The 25,971-nt window shown below is 36.8% G+C and overlaps 1 protein-coding gene across 3 annotated transcripts in view; it reads right to left on the bottom strand.

Annotated features, from left to right (window-relative positions):
* Positions 1-25,971, bottom strand: part of Cntn3 (contactin 3) — a 372,584-nt gene that overhangs the window by 65,313 nt on the left and 281,300 nt on the right. For 2 of the 3 annotated variants that reach the window (XM_087182023.1, XM_021266045.2), the window contains exons 12-14: positions 17,106-17,141; positions 4,086-4,213; positions 1,297-1,472 (exon numbers count right to left, since the gene is read on the bottom strand). In XM_087182023.1, the coding sequence (XP_087038149.1) occupies positions 1,297-1,472; positions 4,086-4,213; positions 17,106-17,141 (340 nt within the window). The remainder of the gene's footprint in view (positions 1-1,296; positions 1,473-4,085; positions 4,214-17,105; positions 17,142-25,971) is intronic. The other variant, XM_004854216.3, reaches the window with a different exon arrangement.

The raw sequence follows: 25,971 nt of genomic DNA on the forward strand, positions 1-25,971 counted from the left end.
TGTCTCACGGTTCTGGAGGGTAAAAGTCTGAAATCAAGGTGCTGGTGGAGCCATGTTCCTCTCAGACTCTGGAGGGGTGGGTCCAGGTTCTGGGGACCCCCTCCATGCCTTGGCACGTGGCCTCCAAACTCTGCCTCCAGCACCACATGGCCTTGTCTGTGTGGTATATCTTCCCATCGTATCTCCTCTCTGTGCATTTGTAGCCAAACTGTCATCTTTGTATAAAAATATCATTATATTGGATTGGTGCCCAATCTCCTCTTAATTTAATTCATTACTTCTGCAGTAACCTTATTTCCAAATGAGGTCACATTCTGAGGTACTGGGCACAAGTACTTGAAGATAGCATTTGAGATAAATTCCCAAATCTGCCCAAACAGCAGCCTTTTAAATTGTACATAATCCTAATATGTTAGTATACCAATGTATATTTATACATTTATTTAAAATAAGCCTCGTCAAACTAATACAGGTGAGTTAACCATTATGTGGTTTTCTATTTTACTGATGCCTACATGTTAATTCCTATAAAGAAAACCCAGGTTTGACATAGTTTCAAATAGAATCAAAGTCTCAATGAGTCAATGCAACATGGGTGCAAAGGAGGCTGGCCTTGCTTATCTGAATTCACAGATAAGCAACCAGCTGCAAGGCTCACTGTCAGACTCAGTGGCTCACCAACACTGAGTGACTTCTTAACTACCATCAACCTTTCCTTGAAATCTGTGTTGTTGTTTTTTTCTAAAACAGACCCTCCACAGCCCAGGAAACACAACAGATTATTGGAGAGTATTTGTGTGGAAGAGCCACACAGATCTAAGCTTGAAGTTCTACCAATAATTACCTGAGTGACCTTGAGAAAGTATTATGCTTTTCAAGTCCTCATATTGTAAACCTGTAAAAGGATCTTACCGCTAATGTCCAAAGCAATGCAAAAATACTCAGTAAATATAACTTACTTCCAACTTCATCATAAAAATGACATTTTGAGAACAAACACTTGTATACAAATGGGATACAACAAAATTGTTGTATGGGATACAACAAAATTATGCAGAATAACATTTAATATAAATGCAATACGCACCAACTTTAATTAAAATTACACATTGAAGTAAACGTGCTCAATTTCTGGTAATTACAAAAATAAAATTAGATCAAAACAGAATTGAGAAGCAAGATTCTCTCATTTAGAAACATCTCTAGAGTACCTCCAATGTTCCAAGTGTTTTGTCAGAGGCAACATGTCATAGACATATATAATATAAAAAGTATGAGGAGAGTGCCACAACTTACCCCACCAACTTTCTCAAAGTGAGATCCATCTTTCTTAAAATCTGTGAGGGCCCCGTTGAAATACCAGGTAAACATAATGTCCAACAAAGGGTCATGTTGCACCTGGCAGGGCAAAATGACACTTTCGCCCACTGAGACATCCATATTAGAAGGGGCCAAAGTTATTCTTGTAGGTTCTATTAGGTAAAAAATTTGTAAGCAAAATGTTAGCATTTTTATCATGATGAAAACAATTTGTACAGGCAGATGGTTCAGCTGACTTACAGTGTGTATGTTTGCATATGTATAGGTATACACATACATCTATGTAATTGAAAGCCTTCAAGATTAAAATACATACATTTTCAAGCAAAACTATATTTTACTGGACCCACAAGTTTGTGTTAAGAAATTAGCATATCTGAGTTCACAAGATATTAAAGTTTAGAAATTAAAGTCATCTGTAAACAGCTATAATAATACTGAGAATCAATTCCAACTTAGTTTTATTATTTTGTAAAATGTAGGGGTAGAAACAGAAACTACTGTTTTATTTTTGCCAAATTTCAGTGACTAGCAATAGCATTAACATCAAAGTTTAAATATACTCTAATCTTTCATGTTTGAACGGATAAGCAAAACTAAGTAAATGATACTTTGAGTAGAAACAATGATAGGGGCACTATGTTAAACTGTTGATTAGTGCATTTGTCCCAAAGCAAAAGTCCACATGAACATCTTTCTCCCTATCATCATCACAGACTTTCCATCTCTTATGAATTCAGTTTCCCTTGACCCTACTTTCCCACTGTTCTTCGCCAGGTCTTAACATCACATGTCATTGAAAGTCTTCTAATGAGTCATTTGTGGATGTGGTATATAAATACTTGTTTCAAGTTCCCTATTTAAACTGGTCCAGTCAGCCTTTTGTCCCCCTAACACACCTGTTCTCACCCAGGTCCCCCTGCAATACCCAATGGTAAAATTTTGGTCTCATATTACCTGATTTCTCAACTGAATCTGCTGTACTTGATCAATGTCTGCTCATTATACTTTCATCTCTTGGTTTCTGTAATCTTAGTTTTCTTCCACCGCACTGTGAACTCTTTTGGTGTCTATCTTTATGTCAAATTTCCCACTTTTGTTCCCAAGTTTCTTAGCACTGAATGTGTGGTCAATCTTGTTTTTATTTTTAAAATTTCCTGTCTTTATACACTCTTTTGGTGATTTGATCTAGTCTCTTGGCTTCAGGTACTCATATATAAGCCAATGGCTGCCATATGTGTAGTTCTGTCCTTGATTTCTCTCCTCATATCCAAGTTCATATATCCAACTACCTACTCAGCATCTCCACATGGATGTCAACCATCATTACTTTCTTTAGGGCACAGAGTAGGATTAAATTCATAACACTTTTGAATTCAAGCATAGCCCAAAGCTATGCTTCGGATGGTGAAGTAGGAGTTACGTGTGGCACTGAAAGGCTGAACTATAGAACTAGTAGGTAATTTGATGTTCTTTGTTTACCCTTCTGTGGTGATGGGCAATGTGGCAGATGGTGGAGATGACAGATCCCCTTATCCCTATGAAGACAGCACAGCTGACTCACCATGGACTTGTCACATGAGCAAAAAGTGAACTTCTGCTATTTTAACCCACCTACATCTTGGCAAATCCACAATCTGCTTCACACAGACAGAGCCTATAAAAATCTCATATTCAATACATCCAAAGTAAAGTCATGATCTTCCTTCTCTGCAATGCTGTCCAACCTGTAGACTGTGCCATCTCAACTGTTTGACTGTCATCTTCCTATTATTCACCCTGAAGGCATTCTAGAATCCTCTCATACTCTTGGACCTCACATCTCCTTTTAACACTTCCTGCTGACTCATATTATATCCAGAATTGGATTCCATCCCATCATCTCTGTGGCTGCCAGCCCCATCTCAGTCATGACCACCTTCTTTCTGGTTTGCAGCAATGGTTCTTGAGAACTTCTTTGCTTTTGAGACTTTCTTTGCCTTTACAATCCTTCTCACAGTCTTCTCAACAGAGCAGCTAGAGTCATTCTTTTAAAATGCCATTTCCAGGACCTCATTTCTCTGCTAAAAATCGGTCCCTGGCTCCACTTTTCAATCTAACTGAAAGCTGAAGTTTTAAAAAGGTCTACATAGTGTCTAAACAACTGGGCCCAGGAAATCTGTTGGGTTTCACCTTCATCTCCCTGAAATCTTTGTCTCAATCTCACCTCAGTGAGTTCAACTCAGAACACTGTTTCATATTCTACCTTACTTTTTTCCATACATTCCTCTTCACTTTCTCAATTGTTTGGAATCTCTCTTTCTAATAATCTCCTCGTTTCTTATTCCTATTGCTTATTTTCTTTCTAGCTAGGGTATAATTTAAGGTTCAGGAGAGAAGTATCTTTGTGGATATTCTCACTAGCATAGCTCAAGTACTTGGATGCTCATTTTTCCTAAATAACATGAAAAAAATGTATCCACAACTTAAAGGAATTCTTTTTATAAACTTGAATACCACCAGAAAAGACCAATTACAATAAAAAACACTGTTCCTGAAATATGTGGTATAATAGCATAAAATAAAATAACATCACTATATGCTATTTGTAATCCTTCAACCCATCATTCCAGTCCAGTAATTAATGAGTCTTTCTATGTATACTGTCTTGTGCTAAAGAAATATTAAGTAATATGCCCTGTTAAAATTAATAGAAGAATTAAACAAACAACAATATGTGATGCAGTGTATCCCTCAGGACAGCAATCTGTGAGATACACACCCACCTGTAACCACCAGGAGTGTTGTACCATTGGCTTTCCCAAACTGGTTTTCTGCTGTGCAGGTGTAGGTTCCAGAGTCAGCTTTAGTCACATTGGCTATTTTCAGCCCTCCATCTTTTAGAAAAGAAATTCTGAAGCAAATAGAAATTAGATCAATAAATGTACAATGGCTATTCGTTCCAAGTAGTTTGCTGTTGTTTTTTTACAGAATGTGTTGTCCCAAGCTAAGACATTTAAGTATGACTCACCAGGAGTCCAGCTTAGTGAAAAAACATGCTCGGTCCATCTGAATTTTGCATGATATTTTTATGCAGCATTACTTAACAGTATTACTTAAGATTATGCCTAATTTTGGTAGTGACTTCATTAAATAAGTGTGAAGTTTTCCAAAAATATATTTTGTGATAGATTACTCATTGAGTTGCTTTTTAAATTTGAGGGAAAAAAAAGTAGGCAAGACAACATTATTTTCCCAACTTTTAAAACAGTATGTGAAAAACAAAAAAACCTGCTTGTATCTCATTATGAACTAGAAAAGCCATAATTGACTCCACAAAAATTCAAATTTTACAAAAATAACAAGAAAAACAAAAACATTTTCATGGTCAGCTGTGAACTACTGCAAAGAATCTGCATAATTCACTCAACATTACTTTAGGGCTTCTGAGCATGTAGTTAGACTTCTTAAAGCTTTAGTACCTAATATTTGATTAAGGAAATACAAATGAGTGCCTTATATGTGATAGACACTTGGAGAGCCACTGGGATTACAGTATGAGATAATAAGCAAATATGAAAACTTCATAGTTTTGAGAAATAATCTGAAGGAGATAAAAAAGGTGATGCAATAGAAAGTAACTGCTTTATGAAGCATTTCCAGGACAATGGGTTTCAAAAAAGGTGAGTGTCACAAACGTCATTACTAATATGATTTTATGTATCAAAATGTACAACAATGTATATTGTTAGGTGTGTGTGTGTGTGTGTGTGATGCATTTTCACTTGGATCCTGGATACTTCTTGAGTGAAAAGGTCATGGTGGAAACAGTGGTGACACACGGGTCTGTCATGATTCTGGGTTCAGCTGTCCACAAAAGCTTCTCGCCATGTGGGATTTTCTCACCATGTCAGGGTAGGCTTAAAACAAAAGGGCTTGGGAACAATGACCTAGCAACCTAAACAAGGAATAAGAAAACTGTATTTCTATTTGGGGAATTAAAATGGAAAGTTTAAATATCTTCAGGACTTTTCCTAGGAACCTTTAAAATGTTTTTTATCTGATTTCTTCATGGACCATGACCATTTTGCTGGGTAGAAAATGCAAGTCCATTGTTTACCTAATGAGATGGTCAAAGAACTTTATGAAAAATCTCTGTCTTGGCCTAGCAGAAAAGCAAAGAAGTGAACTTTTGGGGTGGGGGGTTGTTTGTTTGTGGTACTGAAGATTGAACCCAGGACCCTCGCTCTGACACACTGAGCTACATCCACAACTTCTTTTTCTTCTTGGATACAGGGTCTTCATAAGTCATGAAGTTGCATGCTGGGCTCAAACTTGTGATCCTCCTGCCTCAGCTTCCCAGTGTGCTGCCATTACAGGCATGTGCCACCACCCCCAGCTCAAAGACTTTCTGAATGAGTATGGAATAATGACTGAAAATGGAATCCCTGCAGAAAATTTAAAAAGAACGAAACAGTACATGGGGTCAAAAAGTTTTGAAAACCACGGGGAGTAAACCTAAGGAAACGTAAATGTGATTATCGGGTCCCATTCCCATCCCTCCACCTGCAGGACCTTTGTGGAGACCGTCCCTGTACCTGCCCTGTGGCATCACACTGCCTGCAGAACAGAGACTGCAGCCTACCATATCAGGACTCTGACTATTTGCAACTTCTTATGACAACAGGAGTTGGATCACTTGCCTTTATCCCATCACAGAAGCCATTCTTCAATTGTTTGCTTTTGCCTCAGGACTTTTATAAAAATGGTTCCCTTTAGCTACTTGGCTTGTACTCACTCTTGACTTCAGGCACTTGCCAGGACTCCAGAAATGGAGGAGGTCTCCCTGTATTTGATTAAAACATTCTCTGTGTTGTTCATGACATAATGTTTATATGTACTGAAACACCTGACTGCATCCTATAAACATGGACAATTATTACATGTCAATGGTATATTGCCTGTGCTGCTTTACAGCACCCCACAAAGGGCCAATTACACACTGTGTGCCTGTACTCCACTGATACTTTTCTTAATGGATGGTAACTCTATAAGCAGGGATAGTCCAAGGATTTCTTGTGGTTAAATTTCTAGAGCCTTGAACGGTGCCTGGGATAAAGTAGGCTCTCAAAAATACTATTTGTTGAATGAATTAATGGCTTTATGCCAGTGGTGGCAAACCTATGACACACATGTCCCAGCAAGCTCTTGTATCTGAAAGCTCTAAAAGGTTTGCTATCACTGCTCTATGCCTTTAAAGAGTCAGTGTAGAAGACTTGCAATTAAGAATGCCAGGGTACAATATACAGAGGACTTACAAAAATAAGAGAATACATTCAGAAGTGTTCAGACAATTATATATGTGTGTGTGCATATATGTACACATATGCATATATATATTACACACATATTCACATGTAAACACACACATAAATATACAGACATTCTTTGGGATCCATAGGGATTGGTTCTTGAGTCTTCCAGTGAATACTGTGGTTACTAAGTCTCTTGTATAAAGTTCTGTATGTAGTATTTGCATATAATCTCCATACATCCTATCATACATCCCTAGACTACTGATATCTAATAAAATCCAAATGTGATATACATAGTTCTAATACGCTTTTAAGGTATAAAAAGTGTACACATTCAGAACAGTTATAATTTCTTAAATGTATTTATAATTTATATTTTTATAATTTAATTTTGATATTTTTATAATTTATATTTTAAATATTTTAATATCCGCAGTTGGTCAAGTCGGTGAATATGGCTGAATCTGTGGTTCTGAACAGTGAACTGCATGTATGGATATGTGTACACACACCTACATAAATGTACTCATAGGTAAATGTGCCATTCATATATGTGTATTCAACTGCCACATTTTTTTGTCACATATTTGTCATATCACTTTTGCAAAACAATATGAAGCAACAGAAAACTGGATAAAGAGAATTTAGAAGTGACTTACCTAGGGTAAAAGAACTGAAAATGTACTAGTACTGGTAGGGAAAAAGTTAATGAAGAGAGACTAAAGATAAATGGAGGCATAGATTGAGGAAGGAAAAAAAGAGAGTGTCTCCAGGTAAAGTGGAGCAGGCCTGTGATGCCAGCATGTTGGGAGGCTGAAGCAGGTATACGGCCAGTTTGAGTTTTACTTGGGCAACTTAGTGAGATGGAGTCTCAAAAACAAATAAATAAAAAAGGCTAGGATGCAGCTCTGGTGGTAGAGTGCTTTGGGGTTCGATCCTAGTACCACCAGAAAAAAAGAGACAGAAAGAGATAGATAGAGATATACAGACAGATAAATACAGACAGAGACAGAAGAGTCACACAGAGAGAGAGAGAGAGAGGGAGAGAGAGAGAGAGAGAAAGAGAGACAGAGAGACAGAGAGACAGAGAGACAGAGAGACAGAAACAAGAGACAGCTTACCCTGACATGAGTGAGAAAGTATCAGATGATTAGAAACCTTTTATGGACAGCTCTACCCAGAATCATGACAGGATACATGAGAATTTGTATCTCAGGTTATTAAAGAAATATATACATGTATATAACATAAAATGTGTATCTTTTACATTTTGATACATAAACACATACTAGTAATGATATTTTTGATACACACCTAAATCTCTTGCAGAAAACATGATACTACTTTAAAAATTAGGTTGAGATCTCTCACTGCAGTCTAAAATCTTCAGCATCTTTCCCATCTGCTTTACCAACTGGCTGAAAGGTGGAGGCATTCATGGCACCATATGCATATAGTGCCATATTGATACTGGGGTCACAAACTTTTAAGAAGCTTATCATCCATTTACATATATACAGCACTCACTCATTAAAGATGTGACCTCTAAAAGATAAAGGCATTCTATGTGTTAAATGCAGGGTATGGGTAATAATGATTTCAGGCATTCAAAGAGCAGGAGTATAATTATTAGTAGACAAGTTGGATAACAAAGGCATAGGATCACACTAAGAAGTTAACTCTGTCTCATTCTGCTTTCTTAGTGCAAATGATATCTCTTCTAAGAAGCTTCTCTGAAACTCATTGTCCTGGAAATGCTTCATAAAGCAGTTGCTTTCTATATACTCTTTTTTTATCTCCTTCAGATTATTTCTCAAAACTCTGAAGTTTTCATATTTACTTATTTATTGTCTGTTCCTCTTATTAGAATATTATTTCTATAATAGTAGAGATTTTCTGAGTTTGCTCACATTAAAATCCCAGGGAATTTTCCAAAGACCTATCACATATAAGGGATTCATTTATATTTCCTTAATCAAATAATAGATGCTAAAGCTTTAAGTAGGCTAACTACGCAAAGAAGCCCTAAAGTAGAGTGAGGTGTGCAATCTTTACAATAGCTCTCAGCTGACCATGTGAATGCTTTTGTTTGCTAGCAGAGAAAACATTAAGTAATGTAGCACTAACATTCAACATCCCTAATATATAATACGTTTAATTTTAAAGTGTTTTTCTCTTCTTGTGATCTAAAAGTAACTTAGAATATTTAAAGACTCAAGACTCTTGAGGTATAGATGGACTACCTTGTTTTAGCTCACTTCCCAAGAATATTTGCTTCACATACATGATTTTTATCAAGTTGGAGTAAAGCTTATTTCAGGTGGATACTCAGTAACAAGTCTGCAGTACAGAGAAGGTGCTCAGGTGAGGAGTCAGATGCTGAAAGATTCAACTGGACTAGAATGAAAATGTATATTATGTGTTAGAAATGTGGTGGCTCACCAGAGCTGTGCTTGAATAGATGATGCCTCTCTGCCTGGAAGTGACAAGAATATTCACATTGGCACATGAATGTCATAATGAGGCTTCAGAGGTAGGAAGTTAGGAAGAAACAAATATTGACTATGGTGGGAATAAAAAAAAATAGCATGAGGAAGCAGGTAAGAGGTGATGGTTTCCTTCTCAGCCTTAGGGGATGAATTTGATGCTGCTAAACAATATAAATGAATCCCTCCCTTCAGTCAATAGCACTCCTCACAACCAATTTGTCTGTTATTCCCATTGGTAAAATTTTGAGGCCATGACACACAAAAAGAGTAGTACATAATCCCTAGCAGCACTCAATACATTTTACCTATGAAGAGAAAATGCAGTTTTGCTGGAAATTTAAATACATTAAGACAGAAATCTGGTAGATATTATCAGAGGGTTGTGAAGACATTTAAATGATGAGCCAAACTCATCCGTTCTGAGTAATACAGGGTAGACATAGTATTGCAAACCCCAGGAAGCTGGATCTACCACTTCTGAGATTAGCAATCCTTAAAATGAATTGGAAATACCTCTTGTTGACTGGATACATGTCAAGCTTAACTTTAGAGCTTCTGATTTTGGTATCACAAAACAGAAACATATTTTTAGTTATCTTCTCATGCTATGAATTAGCATATTTTCACTACAAATACAGAAATACTTGGAATAATGGAAGAATAAGAGATCCTTTGGTGTGTTAGTTTTAGGAACTTTCATGAAGCAAACCTGTCTTCATGACCATGGTGAAATGAGGAACAATTTCAAAGGCAAGACCTAAGATCTTAGGAATCACACAGTACTCCAAAACAAACATATTGACTCTCAAAGAATGCAAACTCTGGGTGTATCATAAAATTTTGAGCTAATTGGATATTTTCTTCCTAAATTGGTTCTTCCAGTAAGTTCTAAGAGGCCCACAGGGCATTTCACACAACATAAAAATCAACAATAGTCAGTAAATGGATGGAGTAATTGTTTCTCAACAGAAAACCTTCAATAACCCAGGCCTCCCTACAGAGATTCGAAGTGAAATTTTTATACCACTTCACTATAAATGAAATTGCTTTCTAAGCTTTCTGAGAACAGGATTTTCTGCAAATGATACTGCTGAAAATATAGATAACACAGTGGCTCTAGTCTTGGCACAGAAAAGTTAAATGAAGATTTATGAGATTAACATTCAGAAATGTGGTACTCTAGTTTGCTTTGAAAAGTGTGCATTTTAAATCATTGTGGCATTTTAACTTGCTGATCAGTTTTATAATATACCTTAACATGTACCTTTTTGTTACTCTTTCCCTTTGTACTAAGAGGTTAATTATTTCACTTAACTGTGCAGTCTATGGTTAGTTTGGAATAAGTCAATGTAATTGCTCTAAGCTGCTCTAATGGTCCATGCTGTAATTCAGTGATGGCAGGGATTTCATGACTTTTAAAAAACCCTGTTTGTTTAAAAAGTGTACTGTTGTCTAGGCAACATTGACCTGTATTTTCTGATGACATTTAAGCAATCATAACAGTTAGGTTTTAGAACAGAAAACGGTCTAATATTTTGCATGCAAAACAATATTACCATTGCCTATGTTCTGAAAATTACGGTAATTTATCCAACTTGAAGCTTAGCAAACACAGTGCAACTCTACATTTTGTCAGGAAGAACATCTTTGTAGAGATGAAATCACATGAGATCATAATGATTAAACTGCTATATGGAAAATGACAAGGCTATTTTAGATGGCACTTTCTGAGTACACATTCTAAGAGATAGATGCTTGTAACTAGTTGTACAAGAAAAGTATTCACGATGCATATATTACAGGATAAATAAAGACAGTTAAGAAAAGCAAATATATATTGATGAAAATCATGAGAAAATAAATGTCAGAGATAAAAGAGCAGACAGTGTATCTTATTTACAACCGTTCTCATCCCACATGCTCAGCAACAAACCTACTCCCTCTTGAGTTCAAACATAACGTGCCAACAGTATTTAGTATCAAACTTTTCTTTCTTTTGGCCATCCCATTTTGGCCCTTCATCTTATAAAGTCAACTATGTTGGCTTAGTGATTTCTTTGTCACGAAATCTCCCAAGCAAAGAGAAAAAGAATGGGGGAGATTTAACAGTTAATTATTCCATCTTTGAGTAAGCACCAGGCTAATGGTAAGAGGCTTTGTTATTCTGCTAGACACACACACCATGGAGAAGATGCCAGAACTCTAGAGAGGAAGTAGCTTGGCTCCATTTGATACCCCAAAGAAATGCACTGAATTCAGACCAATTAACATGTCCTAATATTCATAAGGAGAAGATTGACAGTAAAGGAACATTCATTTCACTTCCATTAAATCATTCTAACTGCACACTATATTATCATGACATACATATTTGGAATTAAATTCATTTTTATGATAGTGATCCAATAGTATGGCTGCTAAAATGAATTCAAACAAAAGGCCCTAAAACAGGATTTCCAGTGTAAATGATTACATACAATTGTTCATCTAAGAAATTCATGAGGTCCATTTGAGACATTTGCATCTTCATACAAAGCTTTATCTGCAAACATAAGTAGGTGGATGTATGAGAAAGCAACATGAGAAGAAAGCTGAGAAGTGAGACAAACAACTTCCTTATGGGTTATGAATTAAAGGAAAATTTTAAGACTCAAACAGCCCCAGTACTGAACAGTATTCTTCTCTGCCTCAGAGAAAGATTTAGAACTCAAATCAATGATATTCAAAAATCATAATGCCTTCTCTACTACTTACATTACAGATAAAGTTCATGAGAAACTGCTTAGGCGAACAATACTCGTTTTCTGATATTTCATCCCAGACTTAGGCAGATTTAACCTCCCTGACTCATGTGAACATCCACAGCCCTACCTGTAAGGGCAGGGCCCTGCCTGAGAGAACATGAAGAAAGAGCATATCAGGACATAGCTCTTCTGCATCCATACACAGGTGCCAAACAGAAACAAGGGGAAGAACTAAGGTACAATGCAAGGAACTCTGAAATCCAGGAATCAGACACTTTCTCTGAGAATGGTTGGCGAAAAATTCAAATGTTACTCCAATCGGTGTCCTTGGAGGTAGGGACTAGAAGCCCAGGACTAGAAGTCACTTCCAACAATAATGCTGAAGGGCAATAGACTTATGTTGCACACATAAGAGGTGTTTCATTAACTCAGGGGTTGTAGAAGATGCTGAATTATTTTTGCTGCCTAGAATTGATTCCTTTCCTTTAGTAGTCAACACTGAGTTTCTTTTGTGGCATTCCTTTTCCCTGCTGCACACATTCTTGGTAGGGCTATGAATCATAGTGCCCTGTCTTAGCCAGACAAGGGGCAGCCATGTGACATGTCCGTGTTTTCAAACTTTACTGTAGAGCAGTCACCTGGAAGACTTCTTAAACTACCCATTGCTAGGTCTAGCACCATATTAGATGCTGGGATGGGGACACAGAATTTGCATTTCTAACAATTTTCCAGGTGCTATTGGTGGTGCTGCAGTTGGGATTACATAGAAACACTGTGCACATTATGCTCTCTTTGTTCAAACTGTGATTTGTGACAAAACAATGAATGAGATTAATTTACTCCCTGACAAGACAGAACCATGTCGGCTCCCAAGATTTCTGGAGCCTTCCAATTTGTTAACCATTCCTAAGTCAGGTTCTATTTAGCTACTAATTCTGTGTAATATCCTTACATTAATTTGCAGCTAGAATTTCCAAATCCTTAAAGGATAAAGCTTCTAAGACCTCGTTCTTTGTACACTGTATTTTCAATAAACATTTATTTTTTCAACAAATATTAAGAGTTCATGAAACAATTTTCTATGTAGAGAAGTCTTAGTCTTATTTCAAGATAAATCAAGAGTGGTTGGGCCTGGGGATTTAGCTCAGTGGTTCTGCCACCTGCCTTGCAAGTGCAAGGACCCAAGTTCAATCCCTGGTACCAAGAAAAAAAAAAAAAATGGTCCAAGAAAAACCTGTCCTGCTTTGGTTTTCTTGCAAGATAGAATAGTTTTGCCTCTCTAGTCCAATTTCACAGAGTTCACTTTACAGATATCCATCAATATTTAAGTGGGTCATTTATAATCTTATCTCATGTTTCTAACCTTTCTGGGACATTAAGCTCTTTGTGCACTTGTAAAGTCTTAAGGTCCCTCTCATATGAGAGATGTATGTGAACATATGACATCAACAGTTCTTTTTTTTTTTTTTTTTGGTACCGGGGATCAAACTCAGGTCCTTGCGCTTGCTAGGCAGGCAGCAGAACCACTGAGCTAAATCCCCTGCCCAACATCAACAGTTCTGACATACATTTAAGGATGGATTGGTTCTTTCCAGATTTGATGGGCATCAGGTTGGGGATCCCTGCTAGCAATTCACTTCATCCACTGCAGGAAATACGCTTGGAACTTCATTGTCTTACATGCTTCAGTGTCAGTTTTCTTAGAAGCGCTTTATGGAGATATTTTCTTATGATGACTGTGTACACTAGATAGTTTGTCCTTTAAAAATTAACTTGCATAAAAATAGAATGTTAATGTTACATAACTTAAATACATTTGTCTTTAATTATGTACTTGTCCACACAACAAAAAAAAGGGTCTTCTAAGAAACAACTCAAAAATCATAATGTGAATATTCTTGTTCCTCTTCCAGGCAGAGAGCCAATCATCTATTTAGACACACACTGAACGTAAGCTACCCCATTTCTAACAAGATGATAAACTTTCATACTAGTCCAACTGACTCTTTCTGCACCTGACTCGTAATTTTCACCTGAGCACCTTCTTGGTACTGCAGACGATTGATGCTGAGTATACACCTGAAATAAGTTCTACTTCAACCTTATTAAAAACGCACATATGGAATAAACACTATTCATGGAAAGGGGGCTAAAAGAAAGGCAGTCCATATCTACATGGAGAGTTTTGAGTCTTTTTTAATATTCTAAGTTACTTTTGGATTGTAAGAACAGAAGAAACCTTTAAAACTGAACGCACTGTATTTCAGGGATGTTGAATGTTAGTGGTACATTACTCAGTGTTTTCTTCATGAGTGCCCCCTGGGTTTGGACACACATATACACATTTCTTGGCCTAGGAATAGGTGGATTTGTCCTTATCAGATGGCTTTATTTCATTGTCTGGATACTGTGGATTGTTAATCAGCAGAATTATTCTCATTTGCTGGCACAAGGCCTTGAACCAAAATTTTGGACCTTAACTAAGGAATGGACTTGTGGCTTGCTTGGTATAATTAACCTGAGACATCCAATCCAAAAATATTATCTAAACTTGTACTATGGGCCATACTCTGTAATAAGTATAAAGATCCCCTAGGAAGGATCCACGTTACTTAATGTAACTTTCATCCTAGAAAATTGGAACTCTGACATATTTCTCTCCAATTTTTTCACCGCAACATTCATTCTCTGTGTTGTTCTTTTATAAACTGTCTTACGGGCCTTCTGGAAGAAATATTATATAAAAATGAAATAAAATAGAAGACATGAAGTTATTAATATCAGGCTAATGTGATAAATAATAAGTATTGTAGGTAGAAGCTTTTTAATTATCTAAACTAGATAAATGTAAAAATTATATCAAACTTTAAACTACTATGATTTTCCCAATTAACTATGTTAATAAGGAGTATGGAAAATCAAGTCCCTAAAAAATCTTTATGCTAAAGTTAAAGGTACTGATTGGTTTAGTATTTAGATGTGCAAGGTTAGAAAATAATCTCTTCTTTTTCTCCAAAACAGGATATAGTTTTATACATTCTACCTCAATTATCAATTTTTTCATGATTTTATACCCAAAAAGGGTCAGATACTTTCATCTTCCTACAAAAACTGCTCTAGCAATAAAATCTGCAAAAATCTTTTTTTTTTTTTTTTTTTTGGCGGTACTGGGGATTGAACTCAGGACCTTGTTCTTGAGAAGCAGTCAGGACACCATGGAGCTAAATCCCCAGCCCATAAAATCTGAATTTTGATAGAATTAAAAATGTTCAAGTAAGATCATCAAGTAGAAAATAGGTCATAGGGCAAAATTATTTTTTTCAGTTTTCTAGGCAGTAAGAAACTTACCTCAGTGACCCAACTCATTAAATAACAGATTGAAAATATGAAAAACCTCTCTCCAGGAATTAGACTAGAGGAAGAAGCAATCAATACTAATACTTTGTTGTTCATTTTTCTTTTCAGGGGCACAATAGCACCTCACCCAGATGTCCATTTGACCAACCATCTACCCACCCATTCATCCATTTTTCCATCCATCCATCCATCTGTCCATCCATCCATCTGTCCATCCTTTCTTCCTTTCATTCATGCATAGAGCTCAATTCTGTGAAGAGCTTCAGGATGGGATACGCTAAAATAGCACACTCTCCTTATTTTCAATAGGAGATCTCAAGTGGAATTCTATTGAAAAATCAATTTTATATGTTTCTAAGAAATAGTAAAATCAATCTACATGAAATCAAGAATTATAGGTATTTTTAAGAATTGGGAAGCTGTCCAAGAAAGAATGAAATTCACTTCAAGATTTATTGAATACTTACAATGCACTCCTTGTTTTGCAAATTGTAAATATGAGTAAGAACTAGATCCTATTCATTAGAGACTTAAAATCTAATGGCCTAAGGAGATCCATACAGGGCCAAGCTAGCCATAAAATGTGATAATTATGTATGAAAATTTATATCTGAGGTATATATCCATCTAGCTCTACCTCCACAACATACGGCATCCTCCTCTCCATTTTTACTACCTTACCCTAAATCAAGCCTCCACTTATTCTTGGTTTGACAATAGCTTGCCTTTTACTGAGTCATGCTTCCTTTCTTTCTTCAACCCATTTTCCCTTCTGCAACCAGAGTTAACTTTTAACTAGTGTCATTCTTGTACTTTAAAAGCTCAAAAGACTGAGGAAACAAAAATAGATAAGGTAAAGGCCCTACAAGGACACAGGTGAGATGGTGTTCTGCAAAACCCACATAATGTTATGGGATACCTTCAATACAAGGAAACTACAAGAACAAAATAGAAGAGAACACAGCCTTGCTCACTGAACTTCAGGAAGGCTTCCCATGACATGTTATAAATCTAGACCTTGGGGAGTAAATTGTGGTTTTCTAGGTTAAGAAAGAAACAGGTTCCAGCCAGAAGAAACTGTAAGGGCATAAATGAAGAGCAAGGAGAGTTCTGCTTCTTTTTCCTTTCTATTAAAAAAATTTTTAAAGGCAACAGATATACACTCTTGTATTTCATCTTGATAGTGTTAAATAGCATTCTTAGATCAAAATAAAGCTCCCGTTTCTTCCTATCTTTACAGATCGGAAAGACATGCAAAAGCAGTGAGTAATGATATTGCAGTTTTCTACAACTGCACTAATATATTTTTTCTTTGAATTTTGAATGAGAGGAAGGACAGAGCATAGACTGGGATGTGGACACATACATGTGCGATTTGGGGAGTCGAGTGTCAAATGCTGTATGAACAAAAAGATGTGGAATCTGGGCCAGGGATTTAGCTCAGTGGTTCGGGCGCCTGCTTCGCAAGCGCAAGGACCCGAGTTCAATCCCCTGTACAAAAAAAAAAAAAGAAGTAAAAAAGATGTGGAATGCATAGATACACCCAATAAACAAAACACTTAAGTTGCATATGCATGTGAATTTATTTACCCATTTCTAACAATAAGCTGTTTTGAAGTAGCTTCCAATAACCTGCAATTCAGATTCATTACTCAGCATTCCCTTACCAAAATCAAAACACTTGACAAAGCATTTCTTAAAGTGTCTCTAACATACATAATCCATAAAAACTGAATTTGAAAGATGAATTTAAGAAACATGTGGTCATGTGCAATACTTAGTTTATACAATTTTAGAGAACATTTCTCATCAATTTATTTTAAAACAATATTGAGTAGAACTTATGTACTGAAGAAGGTTTATATAAGGTTATTGATCTAAAAGAAAGGTCTGTGGGTTACCTTCTTTTTGGCCAATTCTTGTTAGTCTTCAGGTGTCTGAGGAACATCATGAAAAAAGGCAGTATTAAAAATTGTATCAATAGCACTGGATGCCGTTTTACAAGGACTTATATAGAAGCAGCTCTAGTACTTTTTTTTCTTTTTTTGAGACCTTGTATCACTATATAGTTCACTTGTCTCACAATATAGAGGGTGACCTTGAACTCACTGTGTAGTCTAGGCTGTCCTGGAACTCATGGCAATCCTCCTGCCTCAGCCTCCTGAGTGCTGGGATTTATATTATTTCATTTTTAGCTTCACAACTAGAGTCCACTGGGATAAAGAGAAGGGTAGCCAAGAATCTGAGCCAAATTGGGTGGGGCAGGCTTATAAATTATTTGTTCAAAGAAAACCATGTGTTTCTCTACTTGTCAGAAAAGGCCAGTTTCTTTAGTTCACCTCTAGCCAAGATCTTGTGTCAGTCAAATGCCTCTCAACAGACTAACCCTACAAATTAAAAATCGCTGTCCTCATTTTATAAAGAATCCAAGACTAGGGAGTATATAGCTTGTTAACGCTATACAGTTAGGTAAGTGGCAGACCCAACATTTGACCTATGTCTTTCAGACTTCAACCCTTTGCTCTTTCCACATACTTAACAAAAAGCAAATAAAATTTATATTTATCTGACACAGAGCATAATGTGAATAGCAATTAGTATATTGCATGCCAAGTAGGCATAAATAATTCATGCAAATAATGATACAAATAAACTTAAACTGTCTTTTGGTTAACAAGGGAAGCTGTGCAGGTATGCAGCGGTGGTAGTTGATGTCATGTGGTTAAAAGGACATGATTTGCTGCCTTCTTTGAGCCAAATTAAAACTCTTAAATTGTAGTGACTCTTCATTTGACTGTCTTCACGCTTAAATCCTCAGCTTAATCTTCCCTTAGGGTATGGGAATTAGGGCGAATGGACCCTTTCCTCTTCTGTTACCAGGTTTAAGCACAAGAGGAATGAAGGTGCAAGCTGGGGAAGCCCAGGAGGCAAGGAGGTTCTTCTCCACTCATGGAGAATCTTGCACATGTGCCCAGGATAGTCTTCCCTTTACAAACAATGATCTGTTCCAATGGCCACTTCCTTGGAGAGAGAGGGTCTGTTCTTGGTCTGAGAAAGAACTAAAGCCAAGCTTTCTTGTTTTTGTGATTATATGAGCCTTGCCATGAAAATAACTGAAATAAAGGTACAAAAATTGAGTCTCAGGCTAGGGATGAAGTTCAGCTGCACAGCACCTGCCTGGCAAGTGTGAGGCCCTGAGTTCAAGTCCAGGTACAAAAAACAAAAACAAAAACAAAAACAAAAACTCTGGCAAAAATTGAGTCTCACTTCTTATCTATGCGCTCTTTTTATACAGATGACATTTTTCCTACTCCTTCCTTGCTCCACTTCATGTCATTTCCTGTGAGATGCCTGCCTTATGGAGAAGCTACTCTCCTGTTCCCCAGGCTGAGACAGCATCTCTTCTCTGTGCTTCTTGCTGCTTTACGAATGGCCCCATCACAGACAGGATGGCAAGGCCAGGGTCCTCATCCATTGAAGCTTATGTGTACTGGTGAAGGTGATTCCTTACACTTCTCCCTTTCCCTTTTAAATGGGTTCCCTTTATAGAAAAATTATATGGGCACTTTAACCATGTAATCTATCCCACTATAATTGATGGTTTAGTTTTCCACAGTGAAAACAGATATGGGCTTCTTGAGTGTTCTTCATGTTTCCTATTCGTCTCTGCATACCCAGTGCTGCCCACAGTTGCAGCACTGGATAAAGATACAACAAAGTAATGGACAAGATGGAGTACCTTCCCTCCAGCAGGCAGGGGTCAGGGACATACAGACTGAATCCATCAAATATTCAGTTCCTTGAAGTGACAGCATTGTACATATAGTGCTTCTAAATTCAGGGGTTAAAATCAGCTTGAGGTTAAGCACACAGGAGTAAGAGATTTGTTGAGATCTCAGCTGTGTGGCTGAGGGTAGATTAAATGAAGCTCAGTGAACTTTCACACTTACTAAAAAACTAGGAGGGAACAGCTGCTTACCTGGGTAGAAGTGGGTGAGGGGTTGGTAACAGGCAAGCTCCCTGGCTGAGTACATGGCGCCCATGGGACTGGATGGGGAATGGAGCAACATTTTGAACAGTATGAAAAACAGACTCAGTTATGATCTTAGAAAAGCCAGGAATGAGAAGCAATGGAAAGTGATGCAGACCACCCTGAGCAAGCTGCAAATTTATAAACTAGCTTTTCACATTAAAAGTCTGTCCGCCTATTAGCCCACAATGCCTTGTCTAAAAAGCCAGCAGTTAGTGTGTGGGGAAGGAACAACTCCTCATGCCACTGGCTACAGTGGAGGTCTCAATGGTCTGTGACATCTTGGATGGCAGGACAATAGAGCAGCTAAGGGCAGCATGACCCGTACAGAAAACTTACATGGAGGCAGAAATTAATTGATAGGAAAAAACAAATTTCCTATTAATCAATGATCTCTTCCTACTAGATTGTCTTGTTCCCTTGTTGCTAGAACGCTGGTTGGATCAGTGCTCTTTATTCCATTGTTCCCTGCACTGCCCTTTACCCTTTCTAGAAGCTGTATGTTTAATAAATAGTAGCAAGCTCCAGAGATAGTGTCTTAGTATGATAAGAGCTTTGACCATCCTGGGCCCCCCATTTATGCATTAAGATCTTGTCTGATCTCTTATCCTGCCGCCATACCCTCAGCCAGGTGATTGGGAGGTTGCAAAGCTTCCAAAAGGAAAGCATGGAGACAGAAACTACCTAGCCAAGAGCTACCAAAGCAAGGCTGTGGCCACTCGGAGAGGCACTGACAGAACTGCCAAGTGGTCCTGGCTCTGACTCTGTTATCCTAGTTACTGGCAAACATTTAGATTCTGCTTGTTAAGAACCATCATTTAATTTCTCAATGTTTCACAAACACGAAAGGGAAACACAAAGTTGGGGGCACTTCTTGAGCACGTAAACTCCTAAATGGAGCCACTCATGAAGCTGGATGAAATGAATGTAGAATAGTATGTAAATTTTATTTAAACTATAGTATATATGCAGTATACATACAATCGGAGTATATATACAACTGCAGTGTATATATATATATATATATATATATATATATATATATATATATAATTGGTGTATGATTTTGTGAGTGCTAACAAATGAACGCATTCATGTAACTACTGTCACAATCAAGAGTTAGAACAATTTCCTCTCCCCAGAAGATACCTCTGCTTTTCCCGAGTCTTACCACCTTCCCCCAGTTCCAGCCTGCAGCAAACAGTCCTTGCTTTAAGGACTGATTTCTGCCCTTAAAGCTGTTCATTTTCCAGGACTGTCACATAAATGGGATCATACAGGATGATGATGCTCACTGCACTTTAAAGCTTCTAACTGTATGCAAAAATGCATTAAGAATTGCCTCATATATTTTAAAAGCTCTATTTGGATTATGGCTATTTATATTTGAGAAGAAATCTTTACCCTTTCTTTCTTTAAAAAGCACTTAAATTTCTATAGTATTAAATGCTGCATAGAACACTGGAAATAATTTTAATGTGTTTAATTAGAAGTAATGGGCCATTCTTTGACTTTTTTGAACTGAGGCTATTGCAATAAAATATTTACTATTATAAGCAATAACATTCAAATGAAAGCCCTCATTTTTTAAAATAATTGGCTAATGCATTTCAAGTACTATTAAGTGATAGAAAAAAGCTATACATTCTCTACAATATGCCAACTGGCTATTTCTTCTCACAAACTATGCCTATTCATATTCTCAAGGGCCTTTTTCAATTGTATTTTGCTTAAAGGAGACAAAAGATTCAATTTTAATTTGTCTGTTTTTGAAAACACATGGATTTAATGAATAAATGAATAGAATAACACTAAAACATTAACACCTAGTAAATACTATTAGATGCTCAAAAGGCAAAGTATTTCTGTTTATTCAGAAAACTTTCCCTAAGCAAGAAAAAAAACCACAGAAACTTTATCTGATAATGGATGACACAAATACAAAACAAAACAAAACAAAAAATCCAAAAAAAAATCTCAATACCTGATACTAGTGATTTTGAAATTTAGAATATTTTGAGCACCAGAGACTTACGTTGACCTTTAATTAATAAATAAATTACTAAATGAGATTTAAAAAACAAATACCTACTAACATTTTGAATGTCTGAATTTCCAGGGTAAGATGCCTCTCTGCCACTTAATGATACCTACATTCTTAGAATAATTGTGTCCATATCCATGGGTCAGCTACCATAGCCATGTTTGTCAGGCCTGGATTTCTATCTGTATCCCAGGCCTTTCTCCTAAGTTCCAAATTCATATAGGTAACCTCTCTATGTGTGTGTGTGAGGGGAGTAGGGGTGTACCTTTTTATTAGGCTCTTCAAACTCAACCTATCCCCCAAACTGAACTCAGCATCCTGTCCTTTCTGTGAGGCTCCCTGTCATATAACTGGAAATCTAGGATTCATCTCTGATTTCTCTATTCTATTCAAATCACACATCTAATCAACCATTAATTTCTCAAGCTCCTGAAGCCTTCTCTCCATTCCAACTGCCCTTGCTTTAGCTCTGGCTATATGATTCGCTTACTGAGACTGGTGGATCACTGTAGACAGGGTTCATGCATTTGGCCTCTACCTACTCCAATCTACCCACAGCCATCACAGCCTTCCATTTGAAAGATCTTGTAACACTGCTAATTTGATTTTATTCTATTCTTTCCCATTGCCTGTGGGATGAAGCCCAAACTTCTTAATCTGGTTTACAAAGTCACTGCCAATAAGATTCTGGCTCACCTTTACAGCCTGACTCTCTCCGCCTGGTCCTCTCCTATGGCACTTTATGCTGGAGATGCACTGAACATTCAGCAATTCAAATACTAAAATGATCTGAATGCCTGCTCCAGAATTCCTGTTGAGAGTAACCTGTATCTATGGTGGTGGTATTAAAAAGTAGAGACTCTGAAGAGGTTAAGGCATGTTTGCTCCACTCTTATGCATGGAATTAGTGTCCTTAAAAAGATGTTGAAGGGACTTGCTTTGTCTTTTCTACCATATAACAATATAGCAACAAAACATCACTTATGGAGCTAAGAGGGAACTCCTACCAGATACAGAATCTACTAGTACCTTGAACTTAATACTTTCTAGGTTCCAGAACTCTGAAAAATAAATTTCTATTATTTATAAATTATCTATATTATATTATGCAGGTAGAACACACTGCAATACCCATGCCATGCTTGCCACTGTGCCTTTGCACACTTTCTTTTGCCTGGAGTATTCTTCTCCTGCAACCCCTGGTCATGTTGCAAGTTCTCCTATGGATATTCCATTCTGAAGAAAGCTTGCTCAGGTCCCTGCCTGGAGAGGGAGCCTTCTCTGGTGATCTCTGTGTGTACTGGGCCTCACCAGTGGAGTTTTGCTGTAACTGCTCCAAGTTACTTGTCTTGTCTGTGTATTTTGAATAAGCTCCAAACAACCAAATGGGTGTCTTTGATTTAAAGCAAATACTGAGAGCCTGGCATATAGCAGTTACTCAAAATATTTTCCACTAAATGCATGAGAACTTAATTCCAAGTGCTCAAGAATCACTATTTGCACCATAAGCCCTGTTATCTATTCAGAGCAGCTTTTCTAAGACCTCTGTTGGGCAGTAATCCATTTACAACCTTAGCTTAAAGTGTTCTTCATACTGAAAAGCAACCACTCTGACTTTTTAGAGACAAATCAGTAATTTAGATGCCTCACTGACTTAGATCTAATTACCATAGCTGATTTATAATTCCAAAGCTGTTATTGTGCTGATATAAAAATGTATAAAACAAATAAATTATAATTATTTAAATATATGATTTATATAGTAGTTATATTTATCAGTTTATACAATTCCTTAAAAGAATTTAACACTTGAATTTTTTGGTTTGATTTAAGCTTTGAACGATACTATATATAATAGAATATTTGCTTAATCAAAACATATTTGCTACAGGCTCCCAATGCTATACTAGAGAAAGCTTTCCTGTTTATTCTTATTTATTGACAAATAAACTTCATTTACCAAAACTAGCTAACTAAAACATGTAATGAATTTCAAATCTTATCATAAATATACCATCAAATCTGTACCTTATATTTTTTTTCAAAATGCATCAATAAATTCATTTTTCCCCAAAATGAGATTTACACTTGCAATTTCTAAATTGCAACAGTCTATGATTAAACAACAGCAATAAATCTACCGTTTTAATGTGTTTCCCTGTTTTGGGTAAATTCTGCAAAGCAAATCAAGAGGGAAAGACATGGGGCTTTCAGTGCCAAGTGATGGCTGCAGCCTACTCTGATTCCCCATGGACTTGGAGAATATTCAACTCTACAACTTGTTCCATAATTGCTCTAGCAGACTTCTCCCTGAGCATTAAGACCTTGGATCATCACTGCTGTCCAAAGAGATAAAAACTAAATCCAAATCATAATCTTGGGAAGGATTGCAGGACTATAGATCCTATGTGAACATACTTGTGCCTCCAAACTTCTTATATCTAAAAGCTTCCTAAGTATCCAAAGGGGAGAAGTCAAAGTACAGGATGCAAAGTGGAGGATCCACAGGTGTTAAGGGGCTGAGAACTGGCTCTTATTACCATGAGATACTGCCACAGGGCAACCATTTTCCCCCTCCATTCTTCTTAACAGACCCCCATTTTTTTTTATTGGGCACACTTCTATTCAGAGGAAAAAACAAGACAAAACAAAAACAAATAGTTCCCAGGTTTTCTTGCTGTTACATGTAGTCAGGGAACTAGTTTATAATCAGTAAGCTGTCAGGGAAAATATTATAAGGAAAAATGCTGTATGGGATCCTTACATCTGCCTTCCTTCTTGCTAGTTCCTGAGTTACCACTGGGATGGCGGGGCTTAGACAGCCATCTTGGTTCATGAGGTGAGACTACTGGGGCAGCTGGATAGCAGGAGCCTTTGCCCTAAAGGACACAGGTAACCTTGAATATCTACCTTCAGGAAGACACACCAACCATTGCACACCCAACCAGCATACAAAAAAAATCCCTTAATTTTTCTCAGCTATTATTACTTTCACCTTTTAATTTTTAATATACCCTCAATCTTACTGATCAGTATATCTACAAATATGCAGCACTATGTTAAATGCTTATTTAAGGCCAATAGATTAGGTATAGAAGTATTTCTATTTAATAGATGAGAAAACTAAGGTTCAGACATAATATAAAAATGACTAACAAGACCAAAGAACTAAGAAGCCAGGTCATAAACATCTGTTTATATTCTGAAATTTATGGTCTTTTTCCTTCACCATCACTATATTATGTATCTTCTTGTGTGGCTTACTTAAGCTAAATCTCTTAATTTTCTTATCCTCCTGTAATTAAGATTAAAGTCCTCTGGCTACTACATTTAATACTGTGAGGACAAGTTGGTTTATTATTGTGCAAAGCATTAAAGTCCTCAGAAAGCAATCATCATTTATTTCTAGGTATCCAAACAAAGCTATTTAAAATATATATGCAATAAATCAGCAGTTGTATAGGAAGACAACTTGTATCATAATCAAAAGTAACATTTGCTTCATGAATCTATACTTGTTTAAACTTTTATAAAAATCAAACTTCAAATCACTAATTAACATCCTGTCCCAGAAATCTATTCTCTGTGGCCTCACATTTGGCTGGATAGTGTTTAACTGCTCTGTTCAGTTTTGCCTTGTCCTACTGCTGTACTGGCCTTTTAATAAAGAAGTTGCCCCTTAAATAATGAAGAAATTGTAGAATGTGTTGTCATAACCAATCATATAACAGTATCTCTGTGCCTATAATCTAAAAACAATTCCACCTGGTCATTTGCAGTATGACTTTGTGATACTTAAAAAAGCAAATCCAAAAACGTGGCCTAAGCTTTTATAGTTTGTTTCCCTCTCATTTCCAAAAGAAATGATTGGGACTCATGACTTCAATGACTGAGATCACCTCAAATAATCTGGGCTCCTTTACAGACAAGGGTAACCAAAAGACCTGATTGGTTCTACTCTAGACCAGAACATGGTTCTAGTTATGAATCTGTAACTTTACGTAAAATTACATGATCCCTATAAACTCTGGTTTTCTCTTTGGTTACAGAGAAGTTTAAAGGAGATAATTTGTGCAGAGCTTGGCATTAAGTTTCCCATTGCTGCCATAACAAATCATCACAGACTCAGCAAACTGAACCTAAATAGATATGTAATGAATATATTCATTGTGAGATATTGGTATAAATATATACATATATATTTGCATATATAAATATATAAAATATATATTTATATATAAAATATATTTATATTTACATAAAAAAATATATCTGCATCTTGATCCTTTTTACTTCCCCTTCCCCTCCCTTCTCTCTTATATCCCTCTATACCCATACCTCCTTCTCTTCAAAAATGTGTAATACTAAAAGATAACTTGCCTATTATTTCTCAAAATACTCCCCTCACTTTATACATACTTATCCTATCATTCTTGCCACTTCCTGAAGCAGTTCTGTTGTGCAGGCTGTAAAGAGTGAACTCCATAAATGGCTTGTTTTAAAAAGTGAGTCTGACCAATGCCCATGTGACTCATAGAGGCATTGCAGTGGCGTAGACTAGTGTTATCCCACTGCCAACAGCACAGTACAGCTGAGGGGCTCTGATATGAGATAACATAACAACTAAGGTCAGAGTGACTATTACCTAGACTCCACTGCCAGAATTGAAAGTTCTTAACTGAAAAGACAGGTT

The sequence above is a fragment of the Heterocephalus glaber genome, unplaced genomic scaffold, assembly GCF_053883595.1.
Source record: "Heterocephalus glaber isolate CG9 unplaced genomic scaffold, H.glaber_assembly_v1.0 deba00001472, whole genome shotgun sequence".
Taxonomy (NCBI): domain Eukaryota; kingdom Metazoa; phylum Chordata; class Mammalia; order Rodentia; family Bathyergidae; genus Heterocephalus; species Heterocephalus glaber.